This window comes from Aspergillus saccharolyticus (genome assembly GCF_003184585.1).
Source record: "Aspergillus saccharolyticus JOP 1030-1 unplaced genomic scaffold BP01scaffold_34, whole genome shotgun sequence".
Classification (NCBI taxonomy): Eukaryota; Fungi; Ascomycota; class Eurotiomycetes; order Eurotiales; family Aspergillaceae; genus Aspergillus; species Aspergillus saccharolyticus.
The window spans coordinates 273,620-290,655 of record NW_020290644.1 but is presented as its reverse complement, the minus strand read 5'-3'; the positions used below and the strand labels follow the sequence as shown (position 1 = coordinate 290,655).

The following is a 17,036-nucleotide window of genomic DNA, read 5'->3' as shown; positions in this document are numbered from 1 at the left end:
TGTCTGACTCTACCTGACTAGATACTCGTAATTAACTATTGAACTGGATTGCTGCGGAGATCAAACGACTTTCTCTTCTCGCTTTAGGTGAACTTGGTGCTGCTTTTTGCTCCCTAAGCAGTCCGAAGTATGGGAGAAGCATAATGTTATGGGATCAAGGCCCTGATATAGAGCTCAGCTTCAGGCACCAACTGATCACCATGAAAGCGTCTAATGCTGCGCGACCTGCTGTTGAAACTGCAGCAAGAATATTAGCTCTTGAACAGCAAGCTGCTATTCTCACCCAAACTTCAGGAGAATCTATGACCGCAGAGGTTGATTCTGATAATTACAGGCCACATACTTGACACGCGATCGTCTGTGATTTACTTTGTCTTCATTTGCCTATTTATCTACGCCTTGGTCATAAGCCACAGAGATCAACGTTATTTCTGTCCGCTAATCCTGCTCTTAGGCTTGTCTTCGTGTCGAAAAAACAAAGTTCACTTTGCTTCAGATTTTCGGAACCATTATACTCGATTTGTTTCTCACTATCGGTCCCCTTGTCCCTACTTTCTACCCTCCTGAAACCAGCTGCAATTGCCATAGGTCTGGGGTCAACTTGCTCTCTTTTGTTCTTCCCAAATCAGCATCCTATACAGTTCTAGCAAGTCTGCGAGGAACAGTCGATCTGATGGAGAATCTAATCGTTTTTTTCGATTACTGCTTTACAACAAGGACCGAGCAGCTTGAATCTGAAGTTCTTGCAGGGAATAAGAGACTGTTCTGGTTAGCATCTTCAAGTCAATTAAACCGGCTCGGGTATTCCTCCCTATCGACTTTTCTCGCGGCCGGTGGAGTGCGGAGGATGTGGTCAGCTTGAGAGACCCCATTCAAAAAGTGATATTTGCAGGGTCATCCTTGCTGGACTTTCATATTGGCTACCTACAGCAGCATGAGACTATGAAGGAGATACCAAAAGAGTCAGTAAAGCCCACGGTCGGTAACAATGGCTCTCACTCATGTCAAGGATCCAAGCTCGACAAAGTCTTTCAAAATCTGTCTTATGAGGGTTATCCGCTCGTCGAGGAAAATATGCAGGCGCTGAAAGATTCCTCTTCTGAAACACTGCCTGCATGCCAAGGGGCTTTATCTATGATCTCGGAATGCTTCCATGCGATTAATTCTACAAGATGGCTTGGGAAATATCCGACGGTGACTATAACGCGATGATTTCACGTGGGCAGGCTGCCCTGGAGAATTTACAGCGAGCACGAGCCGCTTCTGCATCTCAATTAACAGAACGACTGTTAGATACATACCCTAGTTCCTTCGACGATGAAGGTAACTTCACTCGAGCATTTTATCTGAAAACGCCTCACCCGCTGCAAGGCTTGATGATCGGCATGGTTTTCAAAGAAGAAGTTCTCACACTGGTCGACGCAATGATAGCGTTAATGAGTCATGTTTTTGCTTTATGTGAAACACGGACTCAAAACAGGAATCGGCTACCTCGAGGCATCCGATTAATCATTTCCTGGGCATCGCGGAGCGATGATTCTGTTCCAGATCAGTTTTCCCCCAGCGATCCAGACACCAAGCAAGTCAAGCTTTCTAATGACCAAGATAACATTCTACCAGGGATGCAGCGGGCTAGCATTCGAAAACGGAGTGCATAAGGGCGTTTGATTTTGAGCACCTACTATTGGCTTACCAACTCAGAGGGGCTTTTCGCCCTAGGGATGGTCGCAGTAACCATTGCTCATGGTGTGCCAGCAGTCATACCTTCAAGTGCTGGATTCTACTTCCGCGAAAAGGGACTTTGAGCTCTGATCACAGCTCAGACGACGTTGATTGTCTACATGTCTGACTTCGTATTTTCAATTATCTGTCGTTCAATGGTTGTTGGAGGCCTTTTAGGCCTGGTTGCCTGGTACATAGGCTCGGGACATGGTTCCGGGAATCCTCATGAATTAGGAGCAATTATGGCCGTGGTTGTTATTATTCTGATGTTTAACCGGCTTTCCCTCCCATTCTAGTAATTCCAGGCAATCGCAATCGCTGCTGCGACTTGCCACCTTGTGGTTGGTTATAGCTAATGACACATAAGTCACCAGTTGTCCACGCGCCCCATCGGTCAAGTGCATAACAAAAGCTTGTTGACTAAAATATTAATCGCTTTTAGGCACATTTCCAGCTATGAAAATCCCGGTTCTGGGTATTCAGTCTTCTGGAGGTGACTTGTTTGAGTCATCGTTGGATTTACTGCCGCCTTGATCGTGCAAATTTCCCCACGACCCCACAGGCTATTCGATATGTCTGTAAATCAATTTGGAACGCCATGCAAGGACTAGGAAAGTAATACAGTCTAATTCTTTCTCAGTAGGGGTGTCCTCTAAATAAAGCGAGCTTGTCATTTGGACGGCAGTCGGCAGTTAATTAAACGAATTGCAGAAGAAATGGGTGCCTTAATCGGACCTATTGCGTTACTGAATCTAGAATTCTCAAGTTCCGATTTCGATAGCAAATCGCTCGCTTCCGTTGCAGGGCTGTCCCGAGAGCTGAACCAGGCACTGAGTCGTCTATTATCTCTCTCATCCACTTCGCCGCTTGACTTCCAAGAAAAGTGGGCGAAATCTGTCGGCATGCTCGACCAACGAGACATCGACGATATCATGGTAGTCATCACTGTCATTCAATGTGCACTTCATACTGAAACTCCACTCCCACAAGTCTTGCCTGCTCCTTTGCTCAATCGGTGCAATAATTATTGGGAAAAATCATCAACTGGATTTCACTTTATTGAAAATCATAGTTCGAGACGAGAACTATCGGCGGTATTGTGTCGCGTTCTATTGCTATGTGGAATTGCTGGTAACTTTTGATAAGTTGGTTTTTGTGGTCAAGGAGAGAGTGGGGGAGATGTATATGCTTCCCCACGACGACCATGAGAATGTTTGATTGCGACATCCGAATCCGCTCATGGACCCTACATTATAGCCTTCATGCCGATCCATTTCGTGCGCATACCTTTCTGTTTCAGTCAAGAAGCACACTGAACAGTTGAAGTGCGGAGAGCCATAGCACGGTCTTGTCGGTCTCTATCTTGCACTCACAAAAATAATGGCCATCGATTATGATTTTGTCCTCCGCGTGTACGCAAAAGCATCGAGTGTTGCCCAGGTGGTCTTTCATAAAATCACACATTGTGCATTTATAGAGTGTCTATGTAGATTCAGGTCTCCTCATGGTCCCCATCATGCCCCCGGAGTAAGTTCTACTGACGATCCGATACCACCTCTTCTTGACATGTAGTGGCGGCTTAACGTTCTTTTTCAGATTCGTACATCTTCAAGCAATATAGTGAGATTATTCACTCGCTTTGAGGTTTAGTCTTTCAGTTATAACCATAATAAATATCATCAACCTACAAGACATCCCTACTAGACCTCTAGAAAAGTAAGAAAAGTTAATATTGAACTTATTTACCATATTAATACAGACTCTAGCTGTAGAAGCCACAACAGCTTCTAAGTCTCGGAAATATATAGATACATGTAGGTATTACAAGTAGAAGCAGATATTATAACTCTGAACCCTGCATATCTAAAAGCATTTTCATAGGCATCATACCTATAAATAAAGTTTCATATCTCCCGGAATCTTCCAGATATCGAGACATACTTGAAACCCCCACAAGGTCCAAGATCAGTCATTTGACTCTAGATTAGAAGGTCAAATACCAAAGCGTCGGGGTTGATTTCCTCCACTAAATTGGTTCAGTTATCCTTTACATATGTCCTATCTAAAGGTGGTATGTTTAACCTCACATCTTCGATAATCCCTCATGGATCCCTGCTAGATCATACAGATAGGCGAGGATATATAGTGAGTACCTCGAAAACTATAGAATCTCGATACTCAATTATGATTGTGTCTTTCTATCAATTGGCCATACTGACATAGTAGGAAATTTAGCTGATGCCTGGGCCAAGTTCCAATTAACCGAGACTGGGTCTCGGTACTAACTGACACGAGAAAAAAAATACAAGATTCATTTCAGATGACATGAGGAATTCACATAGTTAAACTTTGAAGGAAGGCAAGCTGTTGATCTATCACGTCTCGCACAATCTCTTCCCATGAGCGCCATTTAATTCCAAGCTCATTTTCCGCCTTCGAGGTATCGGTAGGTACGGAAGCACCTTGGGCGCCCTCTGTGAGTTTACCACCAATGTTGGGGTAGGCTTCCCTCACAATGCGGGCCACATCATTCCATGTCGTCGGCTTTCCTGCGAGTAGGTACTTGGACCCACCCTCAATTTCTGGCTGCAATGCCTTGATATGCGCCTCAGCAACATCTTGAACATGTACACCGGTGATAGCGAGATCTCCAGCTGGCGTTCCTTTCATCACAGTATTCCAGAAGATCCCATTAGATCCTGCTTGAATCCCTTCGGCGGAGACTTGCATTAAGTTGTGCCCATAGACGTACACCGGATAAAGAGTCACCAAAGAGTAATGCGGTTTGTTGGTCTTCCAAAAGTCCCATGCTGCCTTATCTGCAAGCAATTTGGAGACCTGGTACAAAGTCATTGCTGATGTGACAGGGTCGTTCGGGTCGACAAAATTTGCATTTGGATCAACTGTTAGGTCCCAATCGTTTGCCTCTAAATTTGGTATCAGTATAAGTCTCGTTATCGTATTACGCAGGAGCTCTGAGTTGTGTAGGGATATCACCTTTAACAACAGCACCTTCTGGTATCCCGTCAAGAGGAAACAAGGAAACGGCTGAAGACGTGATCACAACCTTCTTAATACTCGACACTTTCTCCGATTCTTTAAGAATGGCCAATATTCCCTTGATTGCGGGGGGGAAATAAGCTTCCTTGTCTATCCCGTGGGGAACCGGTGACGCAAGATGCAGAACATAGTCCACCCCATCGAGCTTGCCTCTAAAGACAGCCTCGTCAGTGAGATTAGAGATGATGACAAACTCTGTCTGGTCACTGTAGTCCGACAGCAACTCTTTGAGCTTATCTGAGTTCTTCCGAACGCCAATTCGAAGTCGGTACCCCGCCTTGAGAGCTTCCAGGGCGGTGGCGCTACCGATAAAACCAGTAGCGCAAGTTATGAAAATCAACGGAGCGGACATTGTTAAACCTGGAGTTTTGGGATTCTCAGCCTCTGAGTGCCTCAAACAGGAAAAATCATGGTATAAATAGTTAATTTGAGAGTGTGGACATGTATTTGTCACTCACTGTGGTTGACTCCGTTGATTTTGTTAGTACGGTGGAGAGGGGCAGCGATTTGATCCTTTGGATCCTGCCGTTCATATGATTATTGATACTTTATAGGGCCATTCAGAGTTGATATTCAAAGCTTCGCATGGTGATTTGAGAAGGCGGTACGTGGTAGGAGGCACTCCGCTTAAAGGATTCAAATTCCTGCCCCTCTCCACCGTACTAACAAAATCAACGGAGTCAACCACAGTAAGGCGTGGTGAATGCTAGTTGCAATTGCAGCTGCATTCACCACGCCTTATGCGTTTAGTCCCCACTCTTCGTTAGTGCACCGCACAGTATGAGTCTGAATCTACCTCAATTAGGGTGGAGACCTATCATTACCTCGACAAACTTCTAAAGGGATTCGAAATCCTCTACGCGACTAATAAATAGCCCATGAAGCTCCACATGTTGCACAATCAATTGTTCCTGATTTGTCTATCATCTTCTATTACAAGATGTTCTCACAGCGATTCACAGGTATACTGCGCAAACTGTAAATAGATGACGTTTTCGCCCCCAAGGTTCCAGGTTTGAGCCGAAAGCAATACGAGAACTCCGTTAGGAGTATCACCCGCTAATTGCCTGAATCTTGATCCACAGTACGGGCTGGATTTTTCCGCTCCTATTTCGGGCTGGTTGATCATGTATTTATTCATTAAGTTATGCAAATTCACGACAGATCGACAACTGTCCCATCTTGGTTGTATCGCCTGTCGGGACTTATGCGGGCCGACAATTGTTGGATTGCAAGTACTCTCAAGTATTCAACTAACTGCATTGGTCTGGTGGGCCCTTGGGGCGGGCCGTCTATATGAATCCCTAAGGATTAGAAAAACGCCCCTTGCTTAAATAAGACTAGCCCCGTATTTGTACCTCATCTGTTATTTCAACCGTGGAAAACCTGGCGCCCTCATCAACTCTATAATTGGGGGGGGGATTGCTAGAACCACGACCCGAGTACCACGAGATTCCGCGGTGGTCCAGCGGAGTCAGGTTTGTTGGAGTTTACCTCTCTTCTTGACCAGGAAAGAAACGAGTTCGGCATTTTCGCGGCACGAGGCCCGAGCTGCTTACGAATCTCTTCTTCTCACCTTCCAGATTCAACAGGCTATAAAATTACGGTTATCTCATTCCATAAATCCAGAAAACTTCTTTCAAGGACTATCAAAACGATGCAAGTGGCCACTCGAGCGATTTTTACCGACCATAATGGCGAGCCGTACATTGACACAGTCAATGAATCTTACGAGCCTCTTCCAGCTGAGGTTTTGGTCAAAGTTCAATTCTCCGGTATCAACCCTGCCGACCTGGGTCACGCCCGTGTTAGATTCAACAATACTGTCGCCGGGTATGACTTCTCTGGAGTAGTCATCAAAGCAGGCTCCGACAAAAGCGAGCAATTTCAACCCGGTGACTGCGTTCTCGGATTCGCTGCGCCTGCAATGGATAAGCCAAAGCAGTACGGTGCGCACCAGGACTATCATTGTGCTAGACATTTTATCTACCACGTCCCCCCTTCCATGCCTATGGAAGATGCCGCTTGCCTTATGGTTGTAACTCATACCGCTGCCGATGCTCTCTTTAACCAGCTTCAGCTGTCTTTTGAAAATGAGTCACAGCCTCTTTTGGTATGGGGTGGTTCAAGCGCTGTTGGAAGTGCAATCATCCAGCTCGCTAAGAAGGCAGGATGCCACCCGATCCTCACAAGCGCATCCCCTAGGAACCATGGAAGGCTTCTAGAAATTGGCGCAACAGAGTGTTTCGATTATAATGACCCCGACGTTGTGCAGAATATTCGATCTGCTCTTGTTAAAATCACCACCAAGCCACTCGTGCGAGTAGTGGATGCTGTCGTATCCCGCGGACAGCCTTCTTCAACCAGCCTTTGCGAGGCTTGTATCGATGACCCAAGTACTTCTTTGTTCACTTCTCCAATCCCTGCTACAAGCGATGCGAAAAATCATTGGAGTCGCACTTTTGCTTGTAGGAACGTTCCTGTCGACTTCAAACTTCCGAACGGGGTTGTGCTTAAGCACGACCCCGACCAGCTTATGCAAGACAAAATCGACCAAGCTACCGCCTGGGCTATTTCGAATTATGGAAACGGTTACTGTATGCCCAATGTTGTTGTGGTGAAAGGTGGGGAAGATGGGATGCGTGCGATGCGTGATGTTTCCGCCGGCAAGGCCAGCATGCAAAAGTTTGTGATTGAGCATCCTATCTAAAAACATTCAGCTTGTACGTTGCTAGTCTAGTAGATTCTGAATCTATATAACCCTATATCCCTTTATGTTCCCATAATCCTGAAGTTCAGCATTGAAGTCGTTATATAAACCAACAGATAGTCTTTTTTATATCACAGGTGTCCTTTCCAGTCCGCCAGCTGCTTGTAAATTTAAGACTAAACCCTTTTTAGGGAAGGTGTTTTATCGGTCCTTCTCTGAATAGCTTCGTCGCCGATCAAATTAGTTACAAACTGACATTCATTAGCTCCTTGCTAGTAGTGTGCGGTTACATATTCCTCACGTTCTTCCTACAAAACATTATCACTATCCAGGCCGCTGCTATTCTGATTGGAAACCCTTAGTCAGTTTTCACTCCGACTTCAAGCTCACTTTCAACAGAGGTGTGTCTGTATTGCAGATCCTACCACTTACCTATATTGCAGAGGTTATCCCTGTTAGACTGAGAGGTATATGATTACTTTTATTAATTTCTGTTTTGTCGCTGGTCAATTGGTTGGGTCTGGAGAGGTAAAGGCCTTTTCTTCGCGAGCTGACCAATGGTCCTACCGCCTACCTCGAGCTATATAGTGGGACTGGCCCCTTCCTGTGCTTTCTCTCCACCTTGGTGGTTGGTGGGTCGTGGGAGGGTAGAATACTCTGCAGAGGCTTACATCTTTAACCTGTGGGGTGCCAATTGACATTAACTATGAAATTCTATAATCCAGGCTACAAACAATCAAGAACTATTGCCTAGCATAAAAATCATCTACCTTGACTGCTTTAAAGGAACAAACCTCCGCCCAGGGGAGCTTGTGTCGGTTGTATGGCTTGCCCAGACAACTTATGCTTTCAGCTTGGTTTTTAACTCAGTAGTATGTTTGGAGCGCGCGGGCAACAGATAGTCAAACAGCTGCTTCTTCACTCGGGGATTTCTGGCTTGGGCTGGATCAGTACAGTGGGTATGTTGAATAAGAGTTTCTGCCCCTCTTCTCTATCTGATGGGAGCCTGGATTAGGATAGGTTGAGACTGATTATATGACCATTGAACAGCATCATGGTACCTGAATTCAAGCAATATTCTCACTGTTCTAAAATTTAAAAATGCACGATGTTTGATATTTAGGAAGCAGCGGCAGAATAGAAGTAGCATATATTCAATCAATATTTCAATATACATCGAAGTCATAGACTCGAATTGAGATAGTCAAAAGAAACATCTTGGATACATAGTCCAACTAAGGTTGCTGTCCCAATTCGATCGTGTCACCCATTGATATTTGGAGAGTCTTATAAACTGGTAGAATGAGTGAATTCGAAACACTAAGTAAATCTCAACATTCGCCTATGAAATAATGAAACCGGCCCTTAGTCGCTTTGCTACCGCTAGCTTGCACAGCATAGTTGATTGAGTGATCTTAGAAGAGGGTTTCAGTTATAAAGTGGCAGAGCTTTTTGACCGTTTCAATAAGCGATCGGGTCCAGAGTGAGAGCAGGATGGAATATTGAAGCACTCTTGCTGTTATGTGAAGAAGAAGATTAGAGAGTAGAAATGGAAGGAAATTGAATGTTCTATGTTCTTTGTGTCAATGATACAGAAAAGGTGAGAGCGGACTTGACTGCCAAGTTGCGTAAAACATTATTACGTATTTGACTTCCATCTCCAGATCATCTGGACAACATACAAAACTCTCATTGGAGAACCACTTGCTAGTCGCATGCTAATCTTAACTTAATATAAAGACCAAGGTATACGTACGAACTTCAAAATGACTGCAGTCTAAAGTTCCATATCGGATGTGCAGCTGGATATGAAAAGCAGGATGAGTATTTTGCCGCTTGCTTCGTACTGATTTTTGACTCGGTTAAGTGGGGGAGGGTGGCCAGCTTGGCCGGGAATTACGTTAAGTAGTTAGTTAACTGGTTAACTAGTTAGTCAGGTTGGTATAGACATGATTAATCGTACCGGATATATAATATCTCCTTTCTCCGAGTATTTACTAATCCTGGTGCTGCAACAATTTTCAAAGGTGAACGCCACCTACATTATTGAGCTATTCAACAACCCTGGAGTCGTGTAATATACGACAATCCTACCCTAAGATCTACTCAACGGACAGACAACTGAAAGGACCGATAATGATCAGTCCTACTGCCTGCTATCGGTGTAGGCAACAAAAAGTAAGCTTCCTAGGTAAACCTTCATCGTGAAACTGTACGGACTCGCTTTTTCTCACAGCGGAGATGTTCTCGAGATTTGCCCATTTGCCAGCGCTGTCATGAATTTGAGGCTGATTGCGACTATCCCCTGCCCCCTGACCGAAAATTATTAGCCGCACAGCGAGCAACCCGTAGAGCAAATAATCATCATGTCCAATTGTAAGCTCAGTACAATCATCGGCTATCCCATCCTTCTAATGGCATACCACTAGGTCGAACGCCATCTCGGAGATCGATAACAGACTGGGCCTCCTTCAGACTTATTTCTCTCATTTTATCCACTCAGCCATTTTATTCGACAAAGAGGCCCTATATTTCAAGTATAGGAATGAGAATATTCCGGAATATTTGTTACAAAGCCTGCTTGCATTTTCATCTGTTTTGGATCCAAGAGCGACGCGATCGAATGCCAGCTCTTACGCAACAGATTTATATATGCCATGGCTTGGTGACGATCTCAGCTCTCAATGCAACTCGTGGGCTGCACATCATGACGCAAGTAGTGTTATGCCGGCCTTGACACCTTGCTCGCCAGTAAACTTTACTGGCTTCCTTTCACCTGTCTCTTTACTGGTTTGCTCGCGGTCAAATCGATAGAGCGAGGTCACTTGCAGGTAGGCCATGATTTCCCAAGGTACAGAAACTCCTTTCATTGGTTTTACTTATTAAAGATAACAAGATTCCGCTTTCCAATCGTCTCTTCATTTGATGTCTCAAGGGCAAGCCAACGCCATCGAACTTTCACCGCAATCCGCCTTCAGTATTTTTGGGGTCTACTGGTCTCTTCGCTGTTTTGTACAGGAACCCCGATCTGCTGACTCTTGTCTTGTTATCGACCTCCCTGACAAACTTCTATTTACACCCATTAGAGGAATTTTACAATCTATCCAACTGGGTCGAAATATGTGTGATGATGGTGGATACAAGGAGTTATGGCCTAATTATAGATTCTTGGCTCTGTCGGGATGCTGGTAATCTTACCATCCTCCGTATGCCACAGCCAGCACTCGTCAGTTGACTAATTGCAAATTCATAGGTTCCGCGTGCGCGAGTTCGTCCATGCTCTGCACGCGGTTGAAGATCCTTTGTCCATGTTACCGTCGTTGGCAAAATTGGATCTCCACACGAATGCTTGTTTTAGCTTATTTAATTCTGAGTCGGCCGTCGGTCCATGTCCTGACCCTATGTCGCTGCACCGGTCACTTGTCTCGGAAATTCTTCACCACCAGTGTCGAGCCGTCCCACATTTATACATTTACATTTCCAACCTGCGGAAACATGCCCATCACCACGAGTTCCTACAATTGAGTGCTCTTATCGCCATCCGCCATATATTTTCACTTACCAAGGTGGTGAATAATCTACTTGTAACATTCCGGACCTCGCAACTTAGCTCGATTCCACCATTTGTCGGGTTTTCAACTTATCTGGCTGCGTCACTACAACTCGGAGCCCTCGTGCATTTACATTCATTGCCTGGCTGCAGGGCTCGCTTGTTGGCTGCCCTTAGGTCGTATGCCTTGATCAATCTTTTTACTCTAAATCGATTACGATTTTTATGGGCCCCAGCACAGATCATGGTAACCTCTCCAGAACTCACAACCTCCGCTTTATCCCACCGTGACTGACAAATTATGCAGTGGCAGAAGCTTTCGAGACTTCTTTCCCGTGCTCTCATTTCAATCACGCACATAGAAGGCGTTGAGCTTCATGCCATGTCGATTCCGACCACAGACGAAATAACTACCATTGAGTTGCAAAACTTTGTCTCTGGTCAGTTCTCATCTATCTTGTCAATTATTGATATCACGGAGCCTTTCTACATCCCCTTTGAAGCGGTTGATACACAGGTCACCTCTCGCTGTTTCTCAAGGTCAAACCCTTGTGTTCCAGAGGCTGTGTCTGAGCCACAAGATCGTCCTATGCATGGCCGTGTGGTGTCGGAAATCAACGATCCATATCAGGATCATCTCGATCAACTATGGGTCAATTTCTGTTAATCCGTTTATCTTGGTTGCCTCAGTTGATGACTATGCATACCGTTTGTCTAATGCTCTACTGAACAAACCTCGATTCATTGAAATGACGAAACATAATGATATCACCAAGCTGTTGGTTTTCATTTGGCTGAAAAGCTCCGTAGAACCAAATTTCGCGATAATTTACTGTAACACCAATCTACGATGAAGTCAAAACGTCGGACCTCGGCTCGCATAAAGCTAGCTTGCACAAATCCCCTAATGAGTATTTGGTTTCGAGTCGGGATTTACTTTAAGAGATTATGATGTTTTTCGGGCTCTGCTGGTTTGGGGTGCTCGCTCAATCTGGCCCTCATTTGCTTGGATTTTATTACCTTCTTCACCCCCGGTTGTGTCCACCGCCCCTTCGTTCTTCTGTATTGGTTTCCTTATCATGAAATTCCAAATATGGCATCGAGAGGCGGCTTGATTTCATTTTCTGGACTATAATTTCCAGAGATCTTAGACGGGCCAAGCAATCTGCCGATGTGTTTATCCCAATTCAATACGTGAATTCATGCGGTTTACAACCGTATGACATGTATCGGGTATTTCGGTGCTTTTGCGGGCCGATGGTAGATGTTGGTTCCGAGTTTATTCCAGCTTGGCGGTTCGTTCACCTTTAGTTCATTGTGAGCCTGAATTGGTGGGCTATAACTTGAACTGGAAAGCCTTTGGGGGCATTCCGAAGTCGGCACCCGGATTATCTTCCTTTATGAGCGATAATTCCGGCCAAGGCAGCCACACGGCAACCTATTCAAAACTGACGATATCTTTGAAGTAAGTGACCATCGAGGCGGTCGAAAAAGTATTTTTCTTCCAGAGAAATCGAAAACCCGGCTTAGATAAAGATTACAGCGCCAATTTCAGGTCTTCTCTCTTTTCTCGGTATTTCAGTATAATGCATTGTCCCAGCGTTAAGTAAAATGTGATAGTCCATGTATTGTCAGGCGTAGTACGGTATCTAGCTTTGTGAAGTCCCAGTTGACCTACTCGGTTCCGAAATAAGGAGGTATCCCTTTGAAGCATAGGTGAATCGGGCGCGATAAACAACTTAGATGAAACTCAAAGTACACCAATTTGGGTCTTGAGCGTCTAAGCATAGATCTCCGTTCTCTGGTTGATGAACTCAAGTAGCAGATGCAAACTCCTCCATCGCTTCTCGGACAGCCTTCCTTTCCTTGATCCTGTCAAGCCACTGTGCCACCTCAGGGAAATCCTCCTCTAATTTGACTTCCTCCTTAAACATTTTTGGCACAATCTCATACGAAGGTAAAAATGCGAGATCGGCGTAACTGTATTTGTCGCCAACAAGGTATTTCTTGTTTTGCAATGCCTTGTTCAAGACTCCCGTCACACGACGAATCTCGTTCACATATCGGTCCTTTGCACTTTGGATTTGCTCAGGGTGAAACAAGGTGAACCAGACCGCTTGGCCAAAGTAAGGGCCTTGGCCCGAAACTTGGAAAAAGAGCCATTGCTTGGCTTCAAAATATTCGGCTGAGTCGCGGGCAAAGGTGAGGGAAGCAACGTGATCATATTTCTCAAGTAGGTACTCTAGAATAGCACCAGACTCCCAAACCGTTAGATTGGTGTTTGGGTCTTGAATTGCGGGGAGACGGCCATTTGGGTTGATAGACTCATAGGGTTCTTTCTTCAGTTCCTCGAAAGGAACACTTTTGGTTTCGTAAGGAATATCGAGCTCTCTTAGAAGAATAGCAACTTTGAGTGGATTTGGGGCATTTCCATGGGTGTAGAGTTTGATGGGTTGCAGAGACGGCATTTTGAAGACGGGGAGAGGAAATAAAACTGCTCAGAGATCACAACCTAAGACTGAAATTATGCACTACTTCGTGCCTAGGCTTGAATTATATATTGAGGCCCATTCTGTGATTTGAAATCAACGGATACGATGACAAATGCAAATGTGACCACCGCAATTAGTTGCTAGGCGTATTCGGAATTTTCGTGAAAGTAGGAGAATACTTATCTGGCCCACTGATTTTGTCATGAATCCAGATATTTCCAAATTCCCCACGATGTAATAGTACTCTCGATCAAGACTTCGTAGGAACTGATTCCTAATAGCAACCCTCACTAGCATAAATGACGATAACTTGCTCAGGCATGATACGTTGAAATCTGGGGCAAGTTTGAAGCCAGTAATGATTCACAATGATCCAAGACCGTCCTACTTACGGCAATTTGAGATATTGGCAGTAAACTAGTTCGCGTTAAGTACTTAGGACATTTCATTCAGTACCCATTCAAATTCTTATAATAAATTTCGTGAAGCTATTTGATCAGACATTTCAGCTCTAGAAGTGAAATGCACACATGTACATTTTCCAAGTGAAAAGATTTCGCTTGACAATTGTGTTCACATTTGGATCCCCTCTACCTTTAATTCCCGGTAGCAGTGACGTGTCCAGTTGGTGAACTCAACAACAAGGTGCTGACGATGCTGTTCAAATAGAACTTCGGGAGCCGAAGCAGGGAAGTAGATGCAAAGGTTGACATCAAACCCAGAGCCGTCAGTGTGAGGTCGAAATTGATGGAGCACGTAACCATTGATCGAGCCATCGTCCGTATGTCCATAACCGGTCATTCTGAGAGGGAAATCTTCGCGAATATCGTTCAGCTGGAAAGGCTGAGATGGTGCCTCGAACTTGATAAAAAAGCGTGAGACCCATGGACCCAAGTTCTCGATCACTTTTTCATTGCCCTGTTCATCAGCGGAAACAACCCAATGCTCAGGTTGACCTGCGAGCATGTTGGAAACGTTTCGCTGGCAACGGTTGCGAAACCAGGGAAGGAATTCTTCCATAGTAATGCCTTTCACGGAAAGTTCGATACGAGCGGGCTTAAATTCGCCTGTTGTGTTCTCGGCGAGCACTCTCTGCCAAAATCTATTCGATTCGTCGATATCAGGCTGGACGAGCTTTTCCGTGGCTTCAAGGCCCAGGTGAGACTTGATCCTTTCCAATGCACGGCGTGCAAAGCGAAGTTCATATTCATCGGCTGTACCAGCAATGGAGGGACCGGCAGTCACCTCAGTACTGAAACCGGTCGGGTATCCGAGGACTTGGGAAGGCATTATGGCGAGATGCGCTGAAGTGATACAAATGACAATGCAATCTGGAGAGAATAGATTCTAGTATGTAGGCCGTTGTACGAAGGGAGGTGGCGGAGCGGCTTCGTAAGGAGTATTTATGATGCCGACTTCGGGACCCAGGAGCTTCCGGAAGCATTGAATGTAACCAAGAGGTGGCGAACGAGAAAGAGACCTGCCTCAATCTCGGGCACTCACCTAAGTTCCATGGAGGTAAATTATTTGGCCAGAAGAGTAATGTGGTGTGGTAATAGTAGGCGATGGCTCGCTAGAGTCAATTCTCCACAGGTCGCTGTTCCCCGCTATTCTCCACACGGACGGCCCGCATAAGGACCGATAAGAAGAATGTGACCAGTGTTCCGTTAGGCGTTTGCTGATCCCCCCACTTTATCGGCCCGCACAAGTCCCGACAAAACCTTAACGTTATTACCAGTGCAGCTATTAGTAATATTCCATGCACTTGCATAACTGAGTCGTCGAATGACTTAGAATACTTCAAAATCGATTATCTCAACGAAATACCCATCATTTTTACTAGGTATAGCAATTTATACATACATCATAACCTTAAGCACCGAGGTCGACCGTAGAATCAGCTCACTAAGAGTGGTTCACCCGTTCAGTTCGGAGTAAGGCTTCGCTATGATGAAAGCTGAGGGGAAAAGGATGAAGATGGCTATAGATAGAAAGACTGGAACTGAGGCTGAAGTCCCTGTGCGAGAGACACCCACGAAGATTGGATTAGTAAGTCTTACATCTTACGAGAGAATTACAATGACTTACTTAATAGGGTAGTCTCAAATCTGATACCCATGTCAGGGAACAATTCATGCATCATTTCCTTTAAAGGAAATGCTCGTTTATATGTTGTCCTTGGTCTAACGAATATCAGATATTTTAGAGAGATGGTTTAAAAATTGGAGTATTCTAGCGTCAATCCTTTATTCAGTAGCACCGAGTACTGGTCGTAATACATCAACGATAAACACCAAAAAGTCGTCCTTGTATTCAGTTACCCTTTTTACCATGGGACAATCGTTCCATCCCAAGCAATAAATTGGGGGTGATCTTTCAGCTTGAGTTCCTTGAGTACCTTGACGTATCCAGCAACAGAGGTCTCAACAGGCATACCCCCTGAGCCACCCATATCAGTTGCAACCCAGCCTGGGTGGAATGAGAGCAAGGTGAACTTCTCTTGGCGCAGCTCATGGTGAAGCTGGATCATCATCATGTTGCCAGCAGCCTTGGTCAGAGAATAAGGACCAAGAGACCCGTGATCAAATTCACTCTGCTTTTGTAGTGATCCGCAAAGAGAGGATGTCAAGACAATCTGTCTTGTTTCGCGAGCTAGGAGAGCGGGAAGAAAAGCCTTAACGATTCGAAGAGGACCTTTCACATTAACGTCGAGATATTTGTCAAACTTCTCGTCCGGACATGTGAGGAGCTGGTCTTCCTCGCCGAAAGCACCATTGATAATGAGGGTGTCGATCTCCGGGACTTGAGATGCAGCTTGGGTGATGGAGGACGGGACACTTTGATCGAGGACGAGGTATGAAATGTTGGTAGCACCAAAGTCGGTTTGTTGGCGAACGGTGGCGATAATTTGCAGGTTGGAATCCGCGCTCAATTGTCTTACGAGCTCGCGCCCAATTCCTCGCGAAGCCCCGACAATTAAGACAATTTTTGGAGTCATGGTACTCTGTAAAAGGTGAAGGATCTTTGCGTGGAATTGTGTAAGAGTTGGAATCAACACTTGACGAAAGCATCGGCTTTAATACACTAGAAATATACCGAGAACCTTCTTCTAAGAATTTTCTGTTTTTCTTTCTTTAATTATTGATTCAACCTTTTTCCAAAATATGATTTATTATTGTCACTAATCTGTTTCCGTTCTTTTTCTGAGTAATACACACTAATCCCGATAGTCAGCTTATATCGGGCCGCCCCGGCTACAGAGCTGTATCGCGGCAAGTCTTGCCGGTATGCCAAGTAATTTTCCTGAATCTTAGGTTCCAAAGCAGAGTACACGAAAACTGTTTCTCGCCGTTCGTGCATAAGTGGAGATCAGCAACATCTATTGGGCTGCGGGCGTCTTATGCACATTTCTCAGTTGAGGGACCTCATTATGGGTACGGAAGCCGGGTACTTCGTCATTCCGGGTTTATCTTTCCTTCTATGTAACCGGCGATCGGCACTC

General features: G+C 45.1%; 7 protein-coding genes across 7 annotated transcripts; 3 read left to right on the top strand and 4 right to left on the bottom strand.

Moving 5' to 3' along the window:
* Window positions 1-200: 200 nt before the first annotated feature.
* On the top strand, window positions 201-2,940 carry BP01DRAFT_376225 (uncharacterized protein; the record flags this gene model as incomplete). The annotated part of the gene is made up of 12 exons (XM_025576939.1): window positions 201-314; window positions 455-739; window positions 784-1,194; window positions 1,227-1,432; window positions 1,481-1,583; window positions 1,704-1,770; window positions 1,819-1,869; window positions 1,900-1,990; window positions 2,165-2,215; window positions 2,347-2,361; window positions 2,408-2,679; window positions 2,795-2,940. The coding sequence occupies 12 exons, from the start codon at window positions 201-203 to the stop codon at window positions 2,938-2,940; spliced, it is 1,812 nt and encodes a 603-aa protein (XP_025428553.1).
* Window positions 2,941-4,056: 1,116 nt separating this feature from the next.
* Window positions 4,057-5,138, bottom strand: BP01DRAFT_346816 (putative 3-beta hydroxysteroid dehydrogenase/isomerase; the record flags this gene model as incomplete). Its single annotated transcript, XM_025573656.1, has 2 exons — window positions 4,720-5,138; window positions 4,057-4,649 (listed from the first exon to the last, which is right to left on the bottom strand). Exons 1-2 carry the CDS (start codon window positions 5,132-5,134, stop codon window positions 4,057-4,059), a joined length of 1,008 nt encoding a protein of 335 aa, XP_025428552.1. The 5' UTR covers window positions 5,135-5,138.
* A 1,301-nt stretch (window positions 5,139-6,439) lies between these two features.
* Window positions 6,440-7,492, top strand: BP01DRAFT_417981 (zinc-binding alcohol dehydrogenase family protein; the record flags this gene model as incomplete). The annotated part of the gene is made up of 2 exons (XM_025579288.1): window positions 6,440-6,578; window positions 6,636-7,492. The coding sequence occupies 2 exons, from the start codon at window positions 6,440-6,442 to the stop codon at window positions 7,490-7,492; spliced, it is 996 nt and encodes a 331-aa protein (XP_025428551.1).
* A 2,561-nt stretch (window positions 7,493-10,053) lies between these two features.
* Window positions 10,054-11,818, top strand: BP01DRAFT_134191 (uncharacterized protein). The gene is made up of 4 exons (XM_025570500.1): window positions 10,054-10,323; window positions 10,389-10,680; window positions 10,746-11,289; window positions 11,350-11,818. Exons 2-4 carry the CDS (start codon window positions 10,418-10,420, stop codon window positions 11,707-11,709), a joined length of 1,167 nt encoding a protein of 388 aa, XP_025428550.1. The 5' UTR covers window positions 10,054-10,323; window positions 10,389-10,417; the 3' UTR covers window positions 11,710-11,818.
* A 1,038-nt stretch (window positions 11,819-12,856) lies between these two features.
* Window positions 12,857-13,516, bottom strand: BP01DRAFT_417980 (glutathione S-transferase family protein; the record flags this gene model as incomplete). The annotated part of the gene is made up of 1 exon (XM_025579287.1): window positions 12,857-13,516. The coding sequence occupies exon 1, from the start codon at window positions 13,508-13,510 to the stop codon at window positions 12,857-12,859; it is 654 nt and encodes a 217-aa protein (XP_025428549.1). The 5' UTR covers window positions 13,511-13,516.
* Window positions 13,517-14,033: 517 nt separating this feature from the next.
* Window positions 14,034-14,992, bottom strand: BP01DRAFT_359434 (uncharacterized protein). The gene has a single exon (XM_025575682.1). It carries the CDS (start codon window positions 14,822-14,824, stop codon window positions 14,108-14,110), a length of 717 nt encoding a protein of 238 aa, XP_025428548.1. The 5' UTR covers window positions 14,825-14,992; the 3' UTR covers window positions 14,034-14,107.
* An 868-nt stretch (window positions 14,993-15,860) lies between these two features.
* Window positions 15,861-16,583, bottom strand: BP01DRAFT_346810 (SDR family oxidoreductase; the record flags this gene model as incomplete). The annotated part of the gene is made up of 1 exon (XM_025573655.1): window positions 15,861-16,583. Exon 1 carries the CDS (start codon window positions 16,530-16,532, stop codon window positions 15,861-15,863), a length of 672 nt encoding a protein of 223 aa, XP_025428547.1. The 5' UTR covers window positions 16,533-16,583.
* Between the last annotated feature and the right edge of the window lie 453 nt (window positions 16,584-17,036).

Coding starts and splice junctions, on each gene's coding strand:
- BP01DRAFT_134191 (XM_025570500.1), top strand. CDS start 10,418: ATGTCTCAAGGGCAAGCCAACGCCATCGAACTTTCACCGCAATCCGCC. Junction 10,681..10,745: donor TTGGCTCTGTCGGGATGCTG/GTAATCTTACCA, acceptor GCAAATTCATAG/GTTCCGCGTGCGCGAGTTCG. Junction 11,290..11,349: donor GGGCCCCAGCACAGATCATG/GTAACCTCTCCA, acceptor CAAATTATGCAG/TGGCAGAAGCTTTCGAGACT.
- BP01DRAFT_359434 (XM_025575682.1), bottom strand. CDS start 14,824: ATGCCTTCCCAAGTCCTCGGATACCCGACCGGTTTCAGTACTGAGGTG.